This window comes from Corythoichthys intestinalis, chromosome 6, assembly GCF_030265065.1.
Source record: "Corythoichthys intestinalis isolate RoL2023-P3 chromosome 6, ASM3026506v1, whole genome shotgun sequence".
NCBI classification, from domain to species: domain Eukaryota; kingdom Metazoa; phylum Chordata; class Actinopteri; order Syngnathiformes; family Syngnathidae; genus Corythoichthys; species Corythoichthys intestinalis.
The window spans coordinates 10556972-10581975 of record NC_080400.1 but is presented as its reverse complement, the minus strand read 5'-3'; the positions used below and the strand labels follow the sequence as shown (position 1 = coordinate 10581975).

At 38.4% G+C, this 25004-nt stretch overlaps 1 protein-coding gene across 4 annotated transcripts in view; it reads right to left on the bottom strand.

Moving 5' to 3' along the window:
* Positions 1-25004, bottom strand: part of LOC130916983 (amyloid beta precursor like protein 2-like) — a 191277-nt gene that overhangs the window by 2535 nt on the left and 163738 nt on the right. Inside the window, exons 13-17 of one of the 4 annotated variants that reach the window (XM_057837997.1) lie at positions 16518-16685; positions 16329-16364; positions 11694-11776; positions 8934-9011; positions 1816-1971 (exon numbers count right to left, since the gene is read on the bottom strand). In XM_057837997.1, the coding sequence (XP_057693980.1) occupies positions 1816-1971; positions 8934-9011; positions 11694-11776; positions 16329-16364; positions 16518-16685 (521 nt within the window). The remainder of the gene's footprint in view (positions 1-1815; positions 1972-8933; positions 9012-11693; positions 11777-16328; positions 16365-16517; positions 16686-25004) is intronic. The other 3 variants (XM_057837999.1, XM_057837998.1, XM_057838000.1) reach the window with 3 other exon arrangements.

Genomic DNA, 25004 nt, shown 5'->3' with positions numbered 1-25004 from the left:
CTGATTTTGAAGACATAGTTTAAAGTACTCGCGGATTGAAAAAACAGGAACCAAGAAATTGCTACTAAAAATCTTTCGTTAGAATGATGTCCATGTTAGCTCACAGCGCTAGACGTCAATGGCAGGGAACCCACGGCATTCACAGCCAGTGTTCCAGGTTTTGAGCATAAGCGGATTTTAAGGGGGGGCAGCCCCCCCGGTGGCCAACAAGTGTCATTGCATGTAATTAACTTTCCTATATATATATATATAAATTTAAAAGCAATACAACAGCAACAAAAATGAATGAAATGAACAAAAAAACATTTTTATAATGGGTCAAAATTATTTTTCGAACAGATCATGTGACTAGCACCTTAGACGGTCATTTGCTTTGCATATAATTTTCATTAAAAAATATATATATTTATATTAGGGGAGGGCAATTTTATTTTTCAAATTATTTTTTTCTTTCATTGAAAATATTTTTTTTTTTTACCAAAGCAACTTTTTGATGCCTTCAGTACATTTCTTATAGACGATATCAGTCTATTCATTATTGCTCTATACGCTGTATCATTACTTAAATATATTTTCATCTTAAATTAATGCAGAAAATGTACAAATTAGTGAGTAAAGATTCACCAAAATGCAGGAAATTACGTAGTTGATACTCTACATGTGTGTGTGTCCACCAGCACTGGTGGTGGGGCCCAAAATCCCTGGCAGCGCCCCTGTTAATAAGGACAGTCAGCCACGACACGACTCTGACCCTGACTATCACAGGTGTGCATTCATAGTTTTATTACCTCAGTGAGAGTTTGTAATGTCAACAGTCATGAAAATAAAAATGCACGAATGACAAGGTGTGTTCAAACTTTTGGCCTGTACTGTATGTAAAGCACACAACATCTCTGGTTGCTAACAATCTACATAATTATATAGGACTAAGTTTGATCACGCAATAGCTCACCTTGAAGATCTGCTAACCGTTCTCAACAGCTCTCTCGCTCCGTTGTCATTGAGACGCATTTGCCTAAAGTACATCCCCAGTTTTCCCTAACTCTTGTCGTATCAGGTATTTGCTGGTCTGCATTTCGCCTTTGCTGCTCGTCTCGTGAACGACCGACAGTGCTGTCCTGCTCTTCACTTTTCCGCTCTGGTTTAAATTTGAAGGGCAGAACCGACGACATGTTGGGGTAGCTAACGAGTGACACGCTGGAAGTTCGGCAGCGGGCCGGTGACGTCACCGCACTGCGACGTCAACAAGAATGGCCACCTATCACTTAAAATAATTTTACAAATCTTATTAAAACGAAAACATAAAGAGGAGTTTTAATTTCAAATTATTATAACTACTACTAACATTTATCATTTAAGAATTACTTGTCTTTAAGATCAAGAATCCCTTTAAATGATAAAACAGTTTTAAAACTTTCACATTTCGAAAGTATACAAAAGGGAACTAATGCAATAACAGGAGCAATTTTAACAACTTTAACGGTTGATTCACAACATTAAATGACTTCCAAACATAGCAAAGGTTACTATCTAGTTATCGCTATATCCCTGTGTCTAGTTAAGTTTAGGGTAAAGAATTGGGCGAGGGCCAATTAAGCCAAAAACCCTTTGAACTTCACATAGTGTGACCTGTTTTTATGTTGTTTTTGTTTTTGGAATGAAAAAAAAAAACATGGAAAGTAACACCAGTTACTTTGCCAAGTAACTAATTACTCTTACATTGAGGTAACTGAGTTACTACTTTTTGGGAGAAGTAATTTGTAACTGTAATTAATGACTTAAAGTAAGATTACCAACACTGGTTGCGTGACGTACCTCCACGATGCCGTGGCTGATGGTGCCGTACTGGCGCTTCCGCAGCAGCACCAGGCTGATCACGATCACTGTCGCTATGGCGACGGCGATCACCAGCAGGCCGATAAGAATGTTGCTGCCGAAGCTGAAGTCCTCGCCAAGAGGTCTGTAGGTCTCCTGAAGGGGGCGACAAAAGCGCTATGAGCAGTGTGGCAATGGGGTCAATTTCATCAAGAAAATAATTTTAAAAGATGTTTGACTTTTTACAAGTGAATATTGTAGACATTTGGATTTTTTAGGATCAGAAAAAAAATCTTGAATATACTGAATAGCCTGTAAAATGGTTAGTTAGAGGTATCATTTTTAGTAGTTTTACAATTTTATCGATTACTATTTTGTTAGTTTTACTGGGGCAATTTTCAATGGAGCCCCCCGAGTGCCAGGGTATAAAAATAAATATTACATAGGTAATCTGTAACCAAAATTTACTAATTGTACCCACAGATTACTAAACTGTACCCATAGTTCAGTAATCTGTACCTATGGTTGACTAAATTGTACCCCCAGTTTACTAAACAGTTTGAATTTTTAGGATAAGAAAAAGGATCTTGAATATGCTGAATAGCCTGTAAAATTAGCTTGGTTATTAGTACGGAGCCCGCTGGGTGCCAGGGTAGAGAAAGAATATTTTTCATAGGTAATCTGTACCCACAGTTTAGTAATCTGTGGGTGTACCCATAGTTTAATATATTGTACCCACAGTTTACTAAACTGTACCGAGTTTAGTTATCTGTACCCAAAGTTGGCTAAACTTTACCCCCATTTTACTAAACTGTAACCACAGTTTACTAATCTGTACCGACAGTGTAGTAATCTGTACCCACTGTTGACTAAACGTTACCCAAGTTTACTAAACTGTAGGTACTGTTTAGTAAACTGAGGGTACAGTTTAGTAATCTGTAAATGTGGGTACAGTTTAGTAATCTGTACCCACAGTTTACGAAATTGTACCTCCAGTTTACTAAACTGTACCCACAGTTTACTAACTTGTACTCACAGTTTAGTAATCTATACCCACACTAGACTAAACTGTACCCCCAGTTTACTTACCTGTACCCACAGTTTAGTAATCTGTACCCACAGTTTACTAAACTATACCCACATTTTAGTAATTTTTCCTCAATAGTGTTTAAGTGTCATTTAATATACAGTACATTAATTCATTTCATAATATATGTGGATTTTCCCTCATATATGTTGTAATTATTCAGTATTGTAATACTCAGCAATTCTTCTCATAGTATTTCTGTATTTTAATATTTCATGTTTTTTCCTCTCATGGGTTTATAGTATTAAGCATTTTTATATTTGTGTCTTTTGGTGTTGTTGAATTTTTCAAATGTGAGGGCTGGCAGTTTTAGTGCCACTGATGCGTCAAAATGCATTCGAGCTGGAAGGGCCACCTGTTGCCGTGCATAAATTACACGTCTCAGTCATGCCATCGAACACATATGACATTATCATATGTGGCATCACGTGACGCGAGTCAGGTGCGCATTCCATTCATGTAACACACATGCACCCATGCACAAACCCGGACGCCTCTAGTCGAAAATAAGAAGACTCATAATGAAAAAAATGCCAAAAAAGTCATTTTTGTTCCTTTATGATTATTATGACGCATGATTTGCAATTTTTTTTAAATCACCTTAGAACCTCTGAAGTCAAAATTTAAAAAATAAAAAGTCAACTGGCCGTTTTTGAAATGCCAATACTAATATCAGTGCTGTTAAGATGTAAGAAGCACCCTCCCACCAATGAGTTTATCACTAGTAGAGGTCCAATCCTTTTCTAAGATGGGAGGGTGGCAGCCGTGCCTCCCGCTTCAAACAGATTAGACGCCTAGCGCTGTCAATGGCAGGCAATGAGTTTTAAAAATTTGTTCTTCTACTGGCCAAGATGGACTGTCCCACCAATTATTTTATCATACTAGACGTCCAATCCATTTAAGTGCGAGGGTTGGCAACCACTGAACGAACGTTCATTCGCTGCCACCCTGTCGCTTCAAATGGATTGGATATCTACTAGCGATAAACATAGTTATTTCAATTCAAACCAACTCGGCCGCGCTGAGGTGACGACTCCATTAAAATCCATGGATTGACATTAAAGCCACTTTCAACAGTTCATCACTAGTAGAGGGAGTGACTGTTCGTTCAATCGCTGCCAACACTCCAAACGGATTGAACTTCTACTAGCGATAAACTAATTTAAATTTACGGCTGAAGCATTAACAGACCTTTAATGGCCCCCCCACCCCCACCCCCACCAACATGGCTGCCTTGAGGCGACATTCCTAAGTCAATGCATTCTCATTAAAACCACCCTGCCAATGAGTTCATCACTAGTAGACGTCCAATGCATTTAAGTGGGAGGGCTGGCAGCGATTGAACGAACGTTCCTCCACTGCTTACCTCCCCAATCGAACAGATTGGACATCTACTAGTGATAGATATTTCAATTTATGGCAGAAGCATTAAAAGACCTTTAATTGCCCCTTCCAACATGGCCGCCATGAGGCGACATACCCATCAAAGTCACTGTATTGACATTAAAACCACCCCCCAATGAGTTAATCACTAATAGATGTCCAATCTTTATGAAGTGGCAGATCATTCATTCGCTGCTAGCCCTGCCACTTCAAGCAGATTGTACGTCAACTCCTGATAGTCATTTCAACTCATGGCACAAGCATGAAAAGACCTTTCGCCCCTACCAACATTTCTGCCCTCAGGTGACATTCCAGGGTTTCCCCTAGAGATAAAAGATTGTGGCGCACCGCTACACCAAAATAAAAGCTGCCACGCCTTGCAAATGAGATGTTTTTTTTTTAGATACATTCTAATTTATAATTTGTATAATTTAACAATACGTCTAAATGAATATCTATAGCTCATTATTTGCGCACTATTTGCCAGAAGTCATCTGAAATAGCACGTCAAATACAAATGGTTTGCTTTATTTTGAAAATCACATCGGTTTTCCTGTTGCAAGTGTGATGTGAGTCTGACTATGTTAGAGCGAAGCCCGGAGAAAAATCCACAGAAAGGTATTTCAAGTTAATGAATGTAATTCTGGTTTAAACCTGTGAAAACTACCTTAATATTGACATTGACATGACGTTTAGGTTTTTTTTGGCGTGTGTTTTACCTGAATCGTCGTCTCCTAGCATAGCATTTGTTCTATTATTGTTGTGGTAATGTAGTGCATATTAGGGCCAAATAAAGAAAAAGAGATGAAGAGAGCTACGTCGAAGCATACTGTAAGTATGAACTAGAGGAGTTCCAAAAAATCGATTATTACATGCATCGCGATTCGACACGTTACGATTCGGTTACGATTCATAAATGTTCAAAAACGATGTTTTTCACTCATAATTTTATGACAGCCGCTCGACGCAGAACGAAATTCAAGACACGTCTGCCGCCCGGACACCGTTAACGGACGCACACACAACGTTATGATGGATGCTCCCAGTTACCGGGAAGTAGATTTACTCCTTTTTAAAAGACTGGAAAATAAATTTGTTTATGAGACAGGAAGGTACAGAAGCGCAAGTTATTTTTTAGAGCGACAGGGGAAGAGATAGTTCGTTGCTCCTTGTCTTTCAGATGTCCAGCAGTAGTTTTAAGGCATTTGAATTGAAAAATGTCCTGAGTGTGTTGCTAAGACCCGTGTGCGTCTATAAGAGGTGAGTACACGAACCCTATAGTACTGTTTAGCCTTTATTGGTGTTGTTTTGAGATGTTAATAGTTAGCGCCGAGCGCTAAGCTAATTAGCTAATTCGCTAGCGTGTATTTTATATGCAGAACGTGTAAAACCATGATTAAGTACAGCGGTAACACTACAAACATGCGAAATAGTACAGAAATCTGTTGTTGCGGGAGAGAAGAAAGTGCCCGCGCTGTAATGAGTGCGTGTGTGGCGGTGTCAAGAGCAGTTGTGATTTCCTTCTGTCACTCTAAAAGTTACACAAGGGAGGTAACACTGTGAAAATAAAGTATATTGGTTAAAAGAAGTCTTATTTCTAAAGACACTTTGTTTGTGTCCAGAAAATGTGGAATTCATTCCACCAGTGTAAATTTTATTGTATTGTTGAGAGAAATAAGTACCGGTACTCCCTTTCAAATGGTTAATGTTTTTGGACTCTTGTAAAAAAATAAAAATAAAAAAAGCAGCTTAAGGGCAGCTTTTGTTGTATGAGCATGTTTCCATCTTTCCTGTTGAATCATAAGGATATTTTAAATAAATAATCGACATAAATTTGTTTGGCTACTTTATTAATCAGTACTGTACGATGCACCGATAATCGGGATAATCGTGATAACCGTGATCACCGTCAATAGCGTGATCATCGTTAAAAAAAAAAAATCGAATCGTAGCACCCTGAATCGTAATCGAATCGAATCGCGGGGTGCCTAAGATGGCACACCCCTAGTATGAACCCTTCAACTGATTATAATTTGACGTAGATGAGTTTGTTAAACCGATTCTAAAACACAAAATGCTTTCAATATTGTTGATTTTATGGGGGCGGCAAAGCACTACGTGAAGTGCGTAGCTGCTTATTCAGCCTCATTACCCCTATGTGACGATACGATTTTTATCCTCTTACTATTAATTCTACATTCATTTTCGTAGTATAGTTACACTTTTTTTCCCTTGCCTCATCTACGTCAAATTATTATTCATAGAATGATTTATGTTAATGCTTCGTCATAACTCCCAGCTAAGGTACACGCACGTAAAGTGCGTAGCGGTTTACAGTTACATTACCCATGCGTAATAATACTTTTTTCCCCCTCATAGCAAATTTAATCTCATAGTCATGTTATTTGTTTATATTTTATTTGGCCCCAATACGCCATCGTAAATGTAGACTGTCACTTTTCGAAATATTTCATTAGCCTGGCTAATGAAACATTTCAAATAGATACAGTGGGGAGAACAAGTATTTGATACACTGCCAATGGGAAAACCCATGTGTTATGGTTCTTCTTGAAAAAAACAAAATGTTGTTTAAAAAAAATTCTCATTAGTCATGGTATGAAGTAGGGCTGTCAAAATTATTGCGTTAATGGGCGGTAATTAATTTTTTAAATTAATCACGTTAAAATATTTGACGCAATTAACGCACATGCCCCGCTCAAACAGACTAAAATGACAGTACAGTGTAATGTCCGCTTGTTACTTGTTTTTTGGTGTTTGGCTCCCTCTGCTGGCGCTTGGGTCCAACTGATTTTATGGGTTAGTACCATGAGTGAGTGTGTAATTATTGACATCAACAATGGCGAGCTACTAGTTTATTTTTTTATTGAAAATTTTACAAATTTTAATAAAACGAAAACATTAAGAGGGTTTTTAATAAGGGCTGTCAAAATTATCGCGTTAACGAGCGGTAATTAATTTTTTAAATTAATCACATTAAAATATTTGACGCAATTAACGCACATGCCCCGCTCAGATGAAAATGACAGCAGTGTAATGTCCGCCTGTTACTTGTTTTTTTGTTGTTTGGCGCCCTCTGCTGGCGCTTGGGTCCAAATGATTTTATGGATTTGGGGAGTGACCATGGTGTAATGACATCAACAATGGCGAGCTACTAGTTTATTTTTTGATTGAAAATTTTACAAATCTTAATAAAACGAAAACATTAATAGGGGTTTTAATATAAAATTTCTATAACTTGTACTAACATTTATCTTTTAAGAACTACTAATAAACAAATACAGTACTTATGTACCGTATGTTGAATTTATATACCGTATCAGTCTTGTGTCTTATCTTTCCATTCCAACAATAATTTACAGAAAAATATGGCATATTTTATGGATGGTTTGAATTGTGATTAATTACGATTAATTAATTTTTAAGCTGTAATTAACTCGATTAAAAATTTTAATCATTTGACAGCCCTAGTATGAAGCAATTTCCTAGGGAAAACCCTGTATAAGTATAACACCATTTACCATTCCCATTAAAGGCAATGCATTGATATTAAAACCATCCCACCAATGATTTTATCACTAGTAGACGTCCAATCTATTTAAAGCGGCAGGGTGGAAGTGAATGAACATTCGTTGCCATTCCTCCCGCTTCATGGATTGAACGTCTAGCGTCGTCAATGGCACACGATGTAAATAGTGGATGCTATGACACTGATATCAGGGAGTACTAAGAAATATCATACCAGTATTTACTTTTTGTGATCTAGTTTCCAACCGTTGGTCACCCTACCCAAGATGGCCACCAACTACGCACGCTCGTCTTCCTTAGATGTTGACAGACGTCCAATCGCGAATGAGTATCACTACTAGACATCCAAATCCATTTGAAACAGGAGGGTGGTAGCGAATAATTGTGGATTGAACGTCTAGTGTCGCCAATAAGTAAATAGTGGCTGCTTTGAAATTGATGATAAAATTTTAGAAATCGGTTGGGAAATAAGAAAAATTCATTTTAAAGTCAATGCATTGACTTTGATGGAAATGTCACCTCAAGGCGGCCATGTTGGTAGGGGTGATGTAAGGTCTGCTGCCGTGAGTTGAAATTAGTTTATCGCAAGTAGACGTCCAATCCGTTTGAAGTGGGAGGGTTGGCAGCGAACATTCATTGGCTGCCAACCCTCCCACTTCAAACGGATTGGACGTCTACTAGCAATGAACTCATGGGCAAGGTGATTTTAATGTCAATCCATTGACTTTAATGGGAACGTCACCTCAGTGCGGCCAAGTTGGTAGGGGCGATTAAAGGTCTTTTAATGGTTCTGCCATGAATTGAAATATCTATCACTAATGGATGTCCAATTCGTTTGAAGCGACAGAGTTGGCCTAGCCTAGCATCTAGCGCTATCAACGGTAGCCGCAAGCGAAGCATTACTTTACATTCAAGTGATTATGTAGTAATTAATTAATTAATTTAAAAAAAATTTACATAGTCATCCCAAAAAAAACACAGTATTGCTATTGATATTTAGTGTCGTGACTTGAGAGATTCCAACCCACACCCAAGCGTGAACTCAAAACTCGGAAGTCATGAGCTGCGCCCTCTAGCCAGCGGAGGGCGCCGGCATACTCACCAGCTCATCATCATGCATTACGCGGATTCTCTCTGCACTGTAAACAACTTCTTTAACATCCAGAGACTCATCAATCACCTGTCAACACAGACAGGGCAGCCCCGGTTACTAAGTGTATGTCTAAGTGCGTGTTCGTGTTTGAGAGAGACAGTCGGGCAGCGTTTATCATTGCCAGTGTGTGGGTGGATGAGCCAGGATGCTATCGTGTGCAAGCTGGAAGGAGAAAGTGTGTGTGTGTGTGTGTGTGTGTGAGCAGTAAAAACACTCCTCGGGCACACACATTTCTTCATGAGTGAACACACAAACCTGCAAAGGAGGCACCACCTGTGTCAGGATGTTGATGTTCTCTGTGTTTAGCACAAAAACACACATATGTGACGGGACGGACACACATAAAACAGCTTTTAAATGAGGGCTTCTCAAACTTTTCGGGTGCTGAGAGATGTTTTTTAAAAAATGTGTGACTCCTCTACATACTCGTTCTTTCAAGCATAAGTGGGAGGACAAGACTGGGACCAGAATATCAGACAGTCGATGGAAGCAAATTTGCAAACTGGACCATTCTTCTTCTACAGTATCTTTGGCAGACATGGTCTATTACAGTGCAAAGTAGCTTTCAATGTACATTACACCGGTCCTCGTCTCACAAAGATTTACCCCACCACTTCTGACAGTTGTAATCGACCTCTGTTAAGTTGGCCCTCCATCAGATGCAAATTCATATAAAAATGATGGATGCTATAAAAATGTTCGCTTGTTTCAATTTTGAGATTTACAAATTTTTATAGGTCAACCATTTTAATTAAAAAATGGCTCAAAATGGTATCAGTTGTTTGTGCTTTGTTTGTGCAAGTTTGTGCTATTAAATTTTTTTGTTTGTTATATAAATATTATGCTTTTAATTTGTAGTGATCACATTATGCAGCCCCAATTTACAGCAAAATGGACCCGCAGTAGTGCCATTAGTTTATCCTAAGTTTGTGCTAGTTTGTTCTGTAACAATTTTTTTATAAGTATAACACCATTTACCATTTTAATAGTGTCTATTTTTTATTTATTTATTTATTTAAATTAATCATGCCATAAAATGCCTTTTATTCAGCAGAATGAACCTTAATTGTGTAAAGAAAAAAATCGGGAAAAAAAGTATGTTTGAATTAAAAAAAGACCCCTTTCTATTAAGAAAAACTAGAAAAACATTATTCTTGTAGCAACATTTTCAAAATTTTTCGACACAGAGAATGGAAGTCTGAGTGTCCGGTTAGTCTGAACAGTTTTAATGTTTCACATTGAGAGTATGACATACTCCCATTGTGATCATTCAAAATACCTCATTTATTATGAAAAAGCAGCGAACAGGAAGGGGTTATGGGGGAACAGAAGAAAAGAAACAAGAAATAAAAAAAACAAACAACAAAAAGAAATACATTGAACGCCTACACTAACTACGAATATGTTGGTGCAATCGTCAGCTAGCTGTATTTCCGGTTGACACCGTGTGGGGTGCCTGTTGACCAGGGAAAGAAGGGGAGGGGGGTCCCGGAGTCTATAAGCTAAGTGATTTGGAGGGGTGGAGTGTACCCAAATCAGCTCGGTGATCTAGAAACCAGTAATCGTGTGAATCCCTTGTGAGTGTACGCCCGTCGGCAACCGACTCTACGCCACCCTATCACCAATCCCGGCATCGGGGCCCCCCACCCGAGCGCGCCCAATCACATCCAGTTGTGCAACAAAACCCGCGGCAGCCACGGAGAAGAGCGGAGACGCCACGCGGACGCTACCTAAGGGCCACGGCTCCCACCCAGCCATGCCGGCCCCCAACTGGCACAGCACGCCACGGGACCCCCAACAGCCCACCAAGCTCAGGTCAGGGCATGGTCCCCCGCCGGAGCAGGCGACACCCAGCCGACATTTTCTAAAATTTTAAAACTTAATAAACGTTGACCACACGTTTTAATATAATTAATTAATAATTAAGTAATTTTAAATTAAACAAACTAAATTATTCTTGTAATAACATTTGAAAAATAAAAAAACATAATAAATATGTGATAAAATGCCTTTTTGCACTAGAAAAGGATGCATTATTTAATTAATTGTATGTTGGGAAAGGAGCATTAACTATCCAAAAAAATAGGACTATACTTATATCAATTTATTTTCCTATGGAAAAAAAAACATGATTCCTGCAGCATCCATCTTGTTTTCTAAATTAACAACATTACTCATGCAAATAGGCCACATTTATGTGCAGACACATTACGACCACATCTGTTTTTAATTGACCCGAAACAAAAATACTGAGCCACAATTGCCTAAAATTGCTTTATCAGCCCTCCATTTCGCAGATGCAAAAGAACTATTCACTTTTTAAAATCATCTCTCATTGTGAAATAATTATCCAAACCCCAGTTTGAGAAGCTCTAATTTAGACGCTTGTTAGCATGCGAAACACACACACATGCAACATAAAAAAACAAAAAAACATTAAAAAACGGTCGCATGCGGACCAGCAAAGACACACAAATAGCCATGTGCCAGTTTGCTGTAACTATGGCAACATAGTTCACTTTTGCACAGGTTCACAAGTTGCATATTCTGTCAGTAAATGAGCATATTTCAGTGGCATTGACGACAATGGATGTCCAATTCCTTTTAATTTGGAGGGGCGATTTCAGTCTAAATGAATTGGACGTCTATAGCCTTGAATGGCACTGAACGTGGTAAATATTCACACATAGCTTTAGCTGTAATTCTTACCACATTGGGTCCCATGTTAGCCTTGCTATTGATGATTCTCTCCTCGGCGCCGATGAGACCGTCCAGGTCGGACACGGCGGAGCCTGCGAGAAGGACGAGTCAGTGCAGACCAATAAAATACAAAGCACCACGCGCACGCCAGACTTGTCTCCACAGGGCTCCGAGGAAGAAGACAATAAAAGTCTTTCTTATTTGAAGCACAATGCAAGTAGTGTGTTGACAATTAGCATCACGGCCAGCAATACTGTATACAGTGGACCCGATTAATACTGTTATAAACATAAATTCAATGCAAATACCGTATTTTTTTTTAAAACACTGAGTTGCTTTTTTCTCTCTCCTTTAGAATCATCAGCTAATTCATGGATTCTGATGTGCTAATTAGCTTCATGCTAAATTGTTAAAGGGCAAACGTTTGTTGCTACATTTGTGAGGTGTGTTATTTACATGTTAGGTACATGACAACATGGTGCCACTACAAAAGAACCAATTCAATGGTAAGATTGATTTTGAAACTACAGATATACAATGTAAGCCACAAGGAGGATGCTATGCTAGCGCCGAAACATGGCTAGCCAGTTTTATTTAGTGTTTACTATTTAGCAAATTCTATGGCCGAGGAAGGCTTCGATAGATGCTTGGTTCCATTACAGAAGTTAAGTCTAGCTAGCTAGAGGTTTGACAGTTTTAAAAGGATATATGTCCACAGTAGTTAACCATGACGAGGTTGCTATGCTAGCGCCGAAACATGACTAGCCAGTTGTATTGTGTATTTAGGGAATTTTATGGCTGGATAAGACTGATAAATGCTCAGTTCCATTACAGAAGAACAAGTAATGTTTAGTTATCCAGCTAACCAGTGGTTTGACATATTTAAAAAGGATGGATATTTGAGAATGCTATGCTAGCGCTGAAACATGACTAGCCAATTTTATTGCGTATTTAGGGAATTTTACGGCTGCAGAAGGCTTTGATCTGTGCTCGGTTTCATTACAGAAGAAGGTTATCCAGCTAACCAGTGGTTTGATATATCTAAAAACGAATATTTGAGAATGCTATGCTAGCGTCGAAACATTGCTAGCCAATTTCTTTGAATAGTTGGGTAACTTTATGGCCGAAGAAGGCTCCGATCGATGCTTGGTTCCATTACAGAAGAACAAGTTATGTCGAGCTAGCTAGTTAGCTAGCTAAGTAATCGTTTGACTTATTTAAAAAGAACGGACATATGTGCCATGACTAAGCTGCTAGCAAGTGCTGGCAGCTTTTCAATAAGCACTATTTTAGGACAACATTGTCCGGTACAAGTTAAGAGGTCAATGTAAGGTGGATTTTATTATTTTTCTTTATAGCTGTAGCAACTTGTTTATTAAAATTCAACTCCTTTTGCTGTTTCTGTGTTGTTATGTTGCTAGGTCTAGCAGTGTACTTCGTGCACTCCAAGGTTAAGTGGATTTTATTTTTTTCCCTTCATAATTATAGCAACCTGTTTATTAAAATCAAGTTCTTTTGTTGTTTCCGTGTTGCTATGCTAGGGCTAGTGGTGTTAGCTTTTAGCCCCCAAGCACAATTTTAAGAGGACTCATTAGAAGTTATAGCAAAATGGAATTTCTTATTTTTCTTTATAATTCTAGTGAACTGGTTTTTAACATGCTTTAAAACTGTCTGTGAACACATCAGTGAGACAGGTGACACTGTTTAGTGACATGTGAATGAGGAGGACACAACTCAGCGAGTGGATGATGTTAATTTGGTCAAAACAGTGATTTTTTGATCAATCATATCTTTCTGTGTAACATCTCTCAACAGCTAATGTTAAAACGTGGACACCTGCGGTTTAATAATCAAGTGCAGCTTATATCTGTATTAGTTGATGCTGTTTATAGTCAGGTGCGCGCTATTGTTCAGAGTTTTTGGTAGCAGAATATCAGTGGCGCATCCTGGTCTTTCTATGAGGGGAAGCTCAATGTGTGTATGGCTGTGAATGCTTTTGATGGTGGAAGGGCTCAGCGGCAGCCGCTGCTCGGTAGAGTAGGATACTAGAGTGCCAGTGTCAAGACTCCAAACATAAGAAGCTACAAAAGAAAAAAACGCCAAAAACGAGCCTGATTTTTTGCCCGTCGTTTTTAACCAAGCAATTGTGAATCAGATGATTAACAAAGTCTCTGGTTCAACTCAGAACAACCGAATGAAAATTGAAAAATGTGAATGTTAATACAACAACACCACAGATTAGCTCATTTTACTGTTAGTCAAAAAGGGATTTAGCCCCAGACAGATCCTCCAATCATCATGCGTAGAAGCACAGCGTTCCCTGCCCATAGACCCCCAGAGACAAACAGCGTCCGATGGGCGGGCCAAAAACATAACCCTTAGCCAATGACTCGTCTTGTTTCGCTCTAGTGGAAGAATTTCCCTCAACTCTGGAGACGCTCCATCGTCCACACTGTTTCAAGGACTTTAAAGCCGCAAGTAAGCCGCATCATAACCGGTGATAAGAAGCTAATTCTGAACAAAATTTGAGCGTGTAGTAGTCTACGAGATATACACACACACACACAACAGTATACAACAGACGCTACACACCTCCTCTGCACTACACATCATTGGGAACCCTTGATTAGAGCTGCAAAGATTAATCGATTAACTTGAGTTTATTAGATTCGATTAGAAAAAAATATTTGAATTAAATTCTGTTTCGAGTATTCGTTTAATTAAAGTGGCGTTGTAATGGTTTATTTTGAAAGTGTTTGCATTTAGTTTTATTGATTAGGCACAATACACTGCCCTCTGGGCTGCCTCTTTTCACATGGCTGAATCCAACTGCTCTCTGTTAAGACCAACGTAAGCTAAGTTTTTGTTTGAGCTAATGTTTTTTTAATGCATTCATAATTTAGTTTATAGGTATATTCAGCCGTTTTTTTGTGGGACTATGTGTCTAAACCATTTGTTAAGAGCATTGTAAAAAAAACTTTAGCATTTTATAGTATTTAAGCTAGCGGACTTTTTCTATGTTTTTTCTAAGTTAGTCAATTGTTGTTTTGTTGTACATAAATCCTCATTTAAAAAAAAAAAAAAAAAGTTTGAGGCTCGGCTCAGGTATTTTAATTTTTCATGTTCCTTATCTGATTACTCGATTATTCGAACCAACTAGTCCATTTACCATCGATTAATCGACTACTAAAATATTTGATAGCTGCAGCCCTACCCTTGATTAAACAAAATCTGTAAGTTTGCACGTTTTAACAGAGGGTCTGATATCCTTTTGGTGTGTTTATTCTGTTTAGAGATGTCCCGATCATCCCGATCGATCGGGTCCGATCACATCATTTTCAAAATATCGGAATCGGCGAAAAAAATATCGGCCATGCCTTTTTTTAATATATATATATATGTATATATATTTTAATTAAATCGTTTTCTAATTGTATGTTACACTCATCCAGAGTCTTTAGTTTAGGCTTAACGTAGGGTTATCAAATTTATCCCGATAACCGCGGTAATTAATTTTTAAAAAAATGTATCACGTCAAAATATTTAACGCAATTAATGCATGCGCTGCACAACCCACTCACGCATTGTCGCGCTCAATCTGTAATGGCGCCATTTTATCTATAGAGATAAAAGGCAGCGTAAAATGAGTAGAGTGAATTTTGGCAGCCTTTGGAGCCTTTTTTTAATTGGCTAAAGCCTTACGATCCCTCTCCCTAAGATTAGAAATATCATGGGAAGCAATGTGGGGAAGCAAGGTAGCAATTGATCTTTTTCTTAATACCTTATGTTATTTCCCAACGCAGAGAAGATATATCAATTGGTAGCACTACGCACAGTCATGGTTCCACTTCCCATCATGCATTTGGGCATGGCTACACTATCATCTACTGAAAGCTCAACGAATACACTAGATGGCAATATTTAGTCACAATATACAAAGTCACAAGTCTTTCTATCCGTGGATCCCTCTCACAGAAAAATGTTAATAATGTAAATGCCATCTTGAGGATTTATTGTCATAATAAACAAATACAGTACTTATGTACTGTATGTTGAATGTATATAATCGTCCGAGTTTTATTCATTTTTTTCTTAATGCATTGCCAAAATGTATATGATCGGGAAAAAGTATCGGGAATGATTGGAATTGAATCGGGAGCAAAAAAAAAAGCAATCGGATCGGGAAATATCGGGATCGGCAGATACTCAAACTAAAACGATCGGGATCGGATCTGGAGCAAAAAAACATGATCGGAACAACCCTAATTCTGTTACTTTATTGTAATTTATGTGAAGCAAAGCAACATGTTTTTGTTCTAAGCTAAATTAGCCATTTCAAATGATTTGCTCATAACGGAGCTAGTCTTCATGTGGCTTCTTCTCCGCGGTGTTCGGCGGGTATTTTCTCCGGTCGGCGGTCAGGGCATCGGAACTTAAATTTAAAAATTTGAACGGTTCCGGTAGAACCAGAGTGTTAGTACCAGATCCCATTGATGCTTGATGCCCAACCCTACTTCCCTTTCAATCTAAGAGCAATTGCCTCTGCAGCACATAGTGAAGGATGAGGAAGGCTATAGGAAGGAGAACGGCTTAAAAGGAGATGAAAGACAAAGAGGAAATGAGGACGCCGCAATTAGCACCAACCTTTCTTGAAGACTCGCGAAGGGTCAGACAGATCGCCTTGTCGTTAACAAGTGAAGACAAAGGAAGAAGAACAGAGAAGAAGAAGAGAAAAGTTGAGTGAGTGATGAAATTTAGGATTAGAAGGGTGGTAGTTCTATAAATTTCTGCTCGATAAATATGGGAAGCCAGCAACTGATTGGACATGCTCACCTTCTATTTCCGGGCGGGACCCCAAGGAATTGACCTGGATGGGCCGGAAGGGTCTACCCTCGGAGACCTCCACGCTTTCCTCTGACGAAACGGTGACGTCGGGCTGGGACTCGGAGATGGATGACAAGAACTGGTCCATGTCGGCTTTCTGTTCCTGAAGAAGTTCATCTGGTACATTTGAGGAAAAAAATGATAAACAGTTTCTACAAAGCAGTGTTGTTTTCTTCAACGATGACGATAACGTCATTCGCTGCCATCCCTCCCATTTCAAACAGATTGAATATAACGAAAATATTTCGAAAATATTTCGTTAACAAACTATTTTTTCATGACGATGACATGTTAAATCCTATATGCTATACATGCTATATCCATGTTAAAACCAACATAAGCTAAGTTTTTGTTTGAGCTAATGTTTTCAATGCATTCGTAATTTAGTTTATAGGTATATTTAGCCGTTTTCTGTGGGAATATATGTCTGAACCATATGTTAAGAGCAATGTAGAAACCCCCCCCCCCAAAAAAAAACGTTAGCGTTGTACAACATTTAAGCTAGCGGACCTTTGCTATGTAAGTTAGCCAATTGTTCTTTTGTTGTACATAGATCCTTATTTATTTTTTATCCAGTTTGAGGCTGAGCTAAGGTATTTTAATTTTTCATGTTCTTTATCCGAGTACTCGATTATTCGAACTAACTAGTTTATCAATTAATCGACTACTAAAATAATCGATAGCTGCAGCACTATCGCAGTCAGTTACGTTTCCAGTTAAATCTTCGGTTTTCAGTGTCCACATGATGGCACCACAAACGCAGAATTCGCACTTCTTCACTTTCCCCGTTGTTTTTAAGAACCCTGGTTTAAATGTGCGTGTGCGTGTGGATAATAGGCCAAACCTTAGAAAAATATCTTCTTTTTGCCAAATACCCATGGCCTGGGTCACCGCTTCGTGTGGCTATTCGATTCCGAACACACGTGGTGTCCAGGTGAATTTAATTGCAAATAACGTGCTGTTTTCCTCATAAGCGGATTTTAAGGGGGGGGGCCTGGTGGCCGAAAAGTGTCATTGCATGAAAATTACTTTCCTATACATATAAAAGTTGTAAAGCAATAAAACTGCAACAAAAATGAATGAAATGAACAACAAAATACATTTTTATAATGGGTCAAAATTATTTTTCGAACAGATCATGTGAATAGCACCTTAGACGGTCATTTGCTTTACATATAATTAAAAAAAAAAAAATTAGGGTAGGGCAATTTTATTTTTCAAATAATTTTTTTCTTTGATTGAAAATATTTTTTTTGACTGAAGCAACTTTTTGGGGGATTGAATGATTTAGACACAAATGTCCTACCCACAATATGGCCCGAACACAAAAAGGATTGCTCCAATCAAAGTATCAAAGTTTTCAATGAAAAATTAAGTGTTCAAATGCAAATTTTTCAATTTCAAATATTTTTTCGCATTCAAAAAGGTTTTGTATGATTTAATTATTTTTTTTTGATTGAAGTGATTTTTCTTTTTGAAAATATTTTTTCTGAAGCAATTTCTTTTTTGATTGAATAATAAAGACAAAAACATCCTTGCCAAAATGTGGCCCAAACACAAATCAACTTTATTTCAATCAAAAAAGTTGCTTCAATCAAAAAAAAAAAAAAAAAAAAAAATCAATCAAACAATAGCTTTCACATGCATTATTTTGAGTTTCAAATTTATTTTTGCATTTTTTTGATGGCAACAACTTTTTTTTTTAATTGAAGCAATTTTTTTGATTTAATACTAAAGACACAAGTCTACCTCCATATGGCTCCGCCCAGGGGATACAATTTTTGACTGGGGTAACTACATTGACACGACACCGGCGGGCGTACCATATTCAATGGATGACGATCTTGGCTAAAAGTATTGCCTAAGCAACCTGATTTAGAATTCCCCTCAGGAATGATCGTAGACAAAAAACACTCATTGTCAGTGTATTATTATAAATATTCTTGTAAATTAATTTTATTGCTGACACTGCGTTTTGGGGTCATCAACATATTGTGCCCCTCCTGCCCCAAAAGTCAAACTCCGCCTATGTTTTTCCTGCTGAGTGTGTATTATCATGAAAATGGTCATATCCTTGTAGACTCTACAGTTATGTGCTCGTCTTTCATGACCATTCGAGGTTGTTGGAAACCTTTTATTTATTTATTCATGGACTAAAATTTTTGAAGTTTATAGACGAAAACATTTTGTGAATTGTCGACCAAAACTAAACGAAATTTGATAACTAGACGAAGACGAACACATTTTCAAATGACTTAGATATGACTAAGACTAGGGGTGTGACAAAATATCGAAATGGTGATATACATCGGGATACTGTGTACCCCAAAACGTTATCGATATGCTCCTGCCAAGAATCGAGATATCGTTTTAAAAAGGTGTCAATGTTTAAAAATAAATAAATAAATCAAAAGGAACCAACAAGTTGCAACCAAAATCTTCCACCATAATAGTGACTCAGTTAACTCTAAGGCTGCATTGGCGGTGCTCGACGCCTAATCCATTTAGACTGGGAAGGTTCGTTCATTCGAAACCCGAGCATTCACAGTCATTCTGTCCGATTTTCAGGGCATTTACAGGCCACTTGCTGTTCATTTTAAAACATTTACAGGTAATTTTCAGTTGAGTTTGAGTCACTGCATATTCATTTGGCCCGATTCCCAGGTCACTACCTGTTTTGTAACACAAAATAAACAAGAAATGACCCATAAAATACCCCAAATTAAACAGGAAGTGACTGAAAATCAACAGGTAAATGACTGCTGCAACTGACGGCCATAGACGTTCAATCCGTTTGAAGTGGGAGGGTTGGCAGCGAATCCAGTTCAAATGGATTGGACGTCTACTAGTGATAAACTCATTCCAATTCACAGCAGAAGCTTGTTTTTCTGTTTATTAGTTGTGTGGAGAATATCCTAGAATGATTTCCTGACCAATATATCGATAATCGTTGCATCGCCATATCATCATATCATCGTTATCGTGAGCTTTGGACCGCAAATCGTATCGTATCGTGAGGTACCAAGAGGTTCCCACTCCTAACTAAAACTAATAAATATTTTCGTCTAAAAAACTAAGATGAAAATTAAAACTGCTGCCAAAAACAACACTGCTACAAAGCATCAGAAACTATCCAATTGTGGGAACAATTCAAATTTTTGTTCTGTCTTCATGTTCGGTACTGCTTAAATTTCACCATTATTATTGCAAGTACAATGTTCACAGGCACCGTTTCCCCATTCTCCGCTAACTAGCAATTAGCATTTGTCTGATATTTTTTCCGAGGGAGTCTCCCAGCAGGAAGCAGCTCAAACGTGACCCAGTTCTGTCAGCGCTCTTGCTTCGTTTTCATCACAATCTCGACGTGCCGTGCTAAATGTGACGCGGCACCGAGAAAGAACAATATGTTTAACCGCTGACCTCAAATGCCTCATTAAAAAACAATAGGTTTTTTTTTTACCTTGATATGACACCGACTGCAACCCTACTACAGTGGGGCAAATAAGTATTTAGTCAACCACCAAAAGTTCTCCTACTTGAAAAGATTAGAGAGGCTTGTAATTGTCAACATGGGTAAACCTCAACCATGAGAGACAGAATGTGGAAAAAAAAACAGAAAATCACATCGTTTGATTTTTAAAGAATTTATTTCCAAATTAGAGTGGAAAATAAGTATTTGGTCACCTACAAACAAGCAAGATTTCTGGCTGTTTAAGAGGTCTAACGTCTTCTAACGAGGTCTAAATCTCACCCTGTGGCGTCGAATTGATACAAGAACGGTGAGCAAAAATCCCAGAACCACACGGGGGGACCTAGATGACCTACAGAGAGCTGGGACCACAGTAACAAAGGCTACTATCAGTAACACAATGCGCCGCCAGGGACTCAAATCCTGCATTGCCAGCGGTGTCCCCCTGCTGAAGAAAGTACACGTCCAGGCCCGTATGTGGTTCGCTAGAGAGCATTTGGATGATCCAGAAGAGGACTGGGAGAATGTGTTATGGTCAGATAAACCCAAAATAGAACTTTTTGGTAAAAACACAGGTTCTCGTGTGGCCCAGATCGATCGGATTTAAACCACATACGAAAGTGACCCAGATCGGATTCGAAATGATCCACTTCTATGAGACTTGACCGCCAAGTTAATGCTTCACTCGAGTCGGAAAAACACGAAAAAAATCGGATTTGTGCATTAAGACCTGCAGTATGAACCTAGCCTTAGGGTTGCAGCAGCATCCAGGCCCAGGCCTCAGGGGAGCCCAGTTTGCGGCCGTAAAAGGGGCGTAGTAGGGGGTCAAACAGAATACAGTGGTACCTCTACTTAAGAGCGTCTCTACATACAGATTTTTTAGGTTAAGACACACCTCAATAGGAAAATATTGCCTCTTGTTAAGAATGAAATTTGGGGATAAAAAAGGCGAAATACAGTATTGCTGGTATTCACAGCTCCCAGAGTTGACTGAATGTAACTTATAGTTGCTCTACAATTGGCTATTGCCGAGCATTCCTGGCAACCAATTGGCAAAGAGGGACCTCTACTGTATGGGTATGTGTATCCCACCATTCTCTTTATTCGCCCTTCGTATTTCGACAGCTTTACATGAGTGTATTAAATCTGATTGTTTGCTCTATTGTTAGTTTTTTTTACATTATGCACAACTCAGCTTTTATGTTTATTGTGCAATAATCTAATTGTAACATATACTATTTTTTTTACACGTTTTGATGCATTTTTGTTAGGGGTCTAACAGTACACAAAAATCTCGGTTCGGTACGTACCTCGGTTTTGAGGTCACGGTTCGGTTCATTTTCAGTACAGTAAGAAAACAAAATGCAAATTATAAATGTGCCAGTTGTTTATTACACACTTTTTTGCTTTCAACAATAGGAACATTAGCCCATACAAAGCTAGAATTCTCTCAAAAAGTAGCGGGTACTTAAAAGATAATAATCCAACAACAATTTGCCTTTCAGACCCCGCGTATTGGTCAGCTTTCTTTCTGAAAGAAAGAAAAAAGAAGTCCTGTGCTAAAGAGAAAAGCAATCCCAATGACAAAGATTTTAAAATGTATTTTACAAATGAAACGCCTCAATGAATCTTTTTTTTTTTCTTCTTATGAACGGTTTTCAAAAGGTTTATTGGTGGATTTTTTCAAGTTAAAGCGCCACACAGAAATGAATAAATTTAATTGTGTAAGCAGGATCTGTGTAATATTGTTATTACTTAATTACAGGTGTTTTAGCTCATTTAAATTTATTTTATTTAAATGGGCTATTATTTATTTTATTATATGTTTGTATTTTACAAATGTGATGTAGCATTCATTTATATTGTATATTTTATGTTGTATAACTTTAGTTCCTATGTGAATATTAGTTCCTACTAGTTTTGTGGTGGTAGGAGGGTTTTGTATTGAACATGGGGCTGTGTTGGTTATCATTATAGCAGAGAAGACAGCAGTAGATCAACAAAGGCAAGTCAACTGTGCCCCGATGTACCACTCAAGAGATCTGATGGACTCAAAAATTGGGTTACGATTGCATATTAGTTTGAAAATCGACAGGTGTGCATTGGCTGATTGACTTTAATGCCCACATTTCACTGCGTTCTGGCGGCGGCCACGTTGTCGCGCCGTTGACGATTCTGGGTTATATACTGTCCTACTGTGTTGGTCCTCATTATAGTATAGTAGAGTAGACAGAGTAAATATAGTCTACACAAAGAAACTAACCCAATCGACTCACAGCCTCGAAAAGTAAGGGTTACATTACGTCAGAAACTCGTTCGGTACGCCTCCGTTCCGAACCGAGCACCCGGTACCGAAACGGTTCAATACAAATACATGTACCGTTACACCCTTAATTTTTATGCATTATAAAAAATATACCGTATTGGCCCGAATATAAGACGGCCCTGATTATAAGACGACCCCCTCTTCTTCAAGACTCAAGTTTGAAAAAAGACTTTTTGAACGTCAAACTAATTTTTATACAGAAAGTAATCAGTACATCTGAAACAAATGATTATAACAATATATTTGCGAGAAAAAGCATGTTATTTTGCCTCATTCAAATCTTAATATCTGAACATTTAAATATGTAAACTAAAGTGCAATCACATTCGTAAATGAATGGCTTCTGGATTTTGAAATGTAAATAAACCAATCTATTGTGATCAAACAACAAAATTGCAATAACTGCATTAATCATCAAAGTGAGGTCTAACTGTAACTGTAGTCTTGAAACAAATCTGAATAAGGAAAAACATTGCAATAAAATAATGCAAACTGGTTAAACTTGAGAGTAGCTGAGATCTGTCATGACAGAACATTACTCAAGTTCAGCATTCGCTTCAATGATATCTGGCGCCATCGAGCATCGTGAATGGGTATAATGTCTAGACCCCAAATAGAAGGCGACTCCCACTTTCTCAGCCTTATTTCAATGCAAAAACACCGTCTTATATTCGGGCCAATATGGTATATCTGAATTTTGGGGGGCTTGGAACAGATTAGGGTATTTACATAAAAAACGTGTCTGTACTTAAGGAATTTTCAAGTTAAGAAACTAAGGGGCAGTTTACATGGCGACTCTGCGACACAAAGACGCAATGACTGAGTAGCGGACTGGCCTCGCGTGCATATGGTGTTGGCAAAGACAGATTCTGAATCCTACCTCCAAAGTGGAAGAATCCGATTGTGGGGGATTGAGGGGGGCTTCCGCGGCATGCATATCAAAGGCTCCCGCGGCGCGAGACCGCAACGATAACGTCAGCACTCGTACACGTCACAGTGGGCGTGCGCAGCGGTGCTACTAAATATTAAAAACAGCAAATATGGCGGAATGTCGGCTTTGATTTACTGTTTTAATTAGGGATGTCCCGATCCAGGTTTTTACAGTTCCGATCCGATACCGATATTGTTTTGCACTTCCGATCCGATATTGGCCGATACCGATACCGGCCTATCTGAGCATGTGTTAAAGTTTAAAGTTATTTAGCCTCCTTACTCCTCCTACCCAGCTGAATTAGGTGAGTTTGAATAACACACAACGGTTGGTAACAAAAAACTGACCTGTTTATTCAGTGACAAACACAAAACATTATAAATAACAAACAGAAATGGCATAGTCAGTCAGTAAAACGTGCAAATAATATTGTAAAATGTCTTAAAAAAGTAAAACACACAAACAACCCCAGTGGAAAATCCCACAAACCCCCCAAGCTATTACATGCTTTTAATGTTTCGTGCATTAGTTACAATATTTGTATAAAAAGCCTCTCAGGTTTTAATAAACAACTATTTCAGTATCAAGTTAACATTTTAAAACAGTAAATAAAATACTCAAGTCCCCATTCTGTATCAGCAGCTTTAAACTACATTCATTTAATTTTGCGAATCAACTGTTAAAGTTGTTAAAATTGCTCCCGTTATTCCATAATGTCCCTTCTGTCTACTTTCGACATGTGAAAGTTTTAAGACTGTTTTGAAGATAAATTCAAGTCAAGATTTTGCCGATTTAGGAGTATTTTAGATAAAAAGTTAATTAGGTTCGCTTGGAAGGTTCACAACAGCCTACTAGGGAAGTCTCCTGCTTTAAGATGGCGGCTGTTTACTAACCCATCTGGTTTTCCATACTTCAATGTTGCCAACGCCGTCGAGTCTGTCATTTTGCACCTAGCTCTATATACATATGATATCTATTATCTACAGTAAAACGATGGTGACGTAGTTTGTAGCGGCTGTCAGCAGCAATCAGGTATTCTTGTGTTTTTTTTATCCAGCGGCATGAGTTGAGCTAAAGCCGTGAGTTGAGCACTGGCATTACCTGGGTCTATGACAAGCATGATGTTTACTCTCGGGACGCAATGCGGTCAGTTTCTCATTGTGTCCCGAAGACTGCGCTGTGTATTAGTTCCGCTTTACTTAACATATTTCAATAATCGGAATTTGGATGTTGGTGAATCGTTCTCGAATCTTCCATGGCCGAATCGCTCAAGGTTGTAATGAGGGCTGGGCATGTTGTACCGTGGTTCTAAGTGTTGGATGGTGCGTCTTTACTCATGAGAGATAATGGCTCGTCATCCAGAATGAATTCTTCGGCAATGACTCTTTGACAAATTGCTATTCCCTGGGCTTTGGGACTGTCGAGTGCCAGTTTGTCACGCATAGCAAAAGTTTCTGCCAGTGTTAGTTGCGTTGGACCTTTCTTTTTGTCTTCGTTTTCTTAACATACTCCTCATATTGTTTGTGGTGGTATTTCGCTAAATGCTTGATTAGGTTGGTTGTATTAAAACTTCTTACAGCTTTACCACCATGCTTGACTTATTGTGGCATATGTTGCACTCTGCCTCTTCGTCTTTGTCGTCCTTTAAGGTGAAATGATTCCACAAAGCTGACATTTTTACCGATAAAGTATCGGTAAATTGGGAGACGG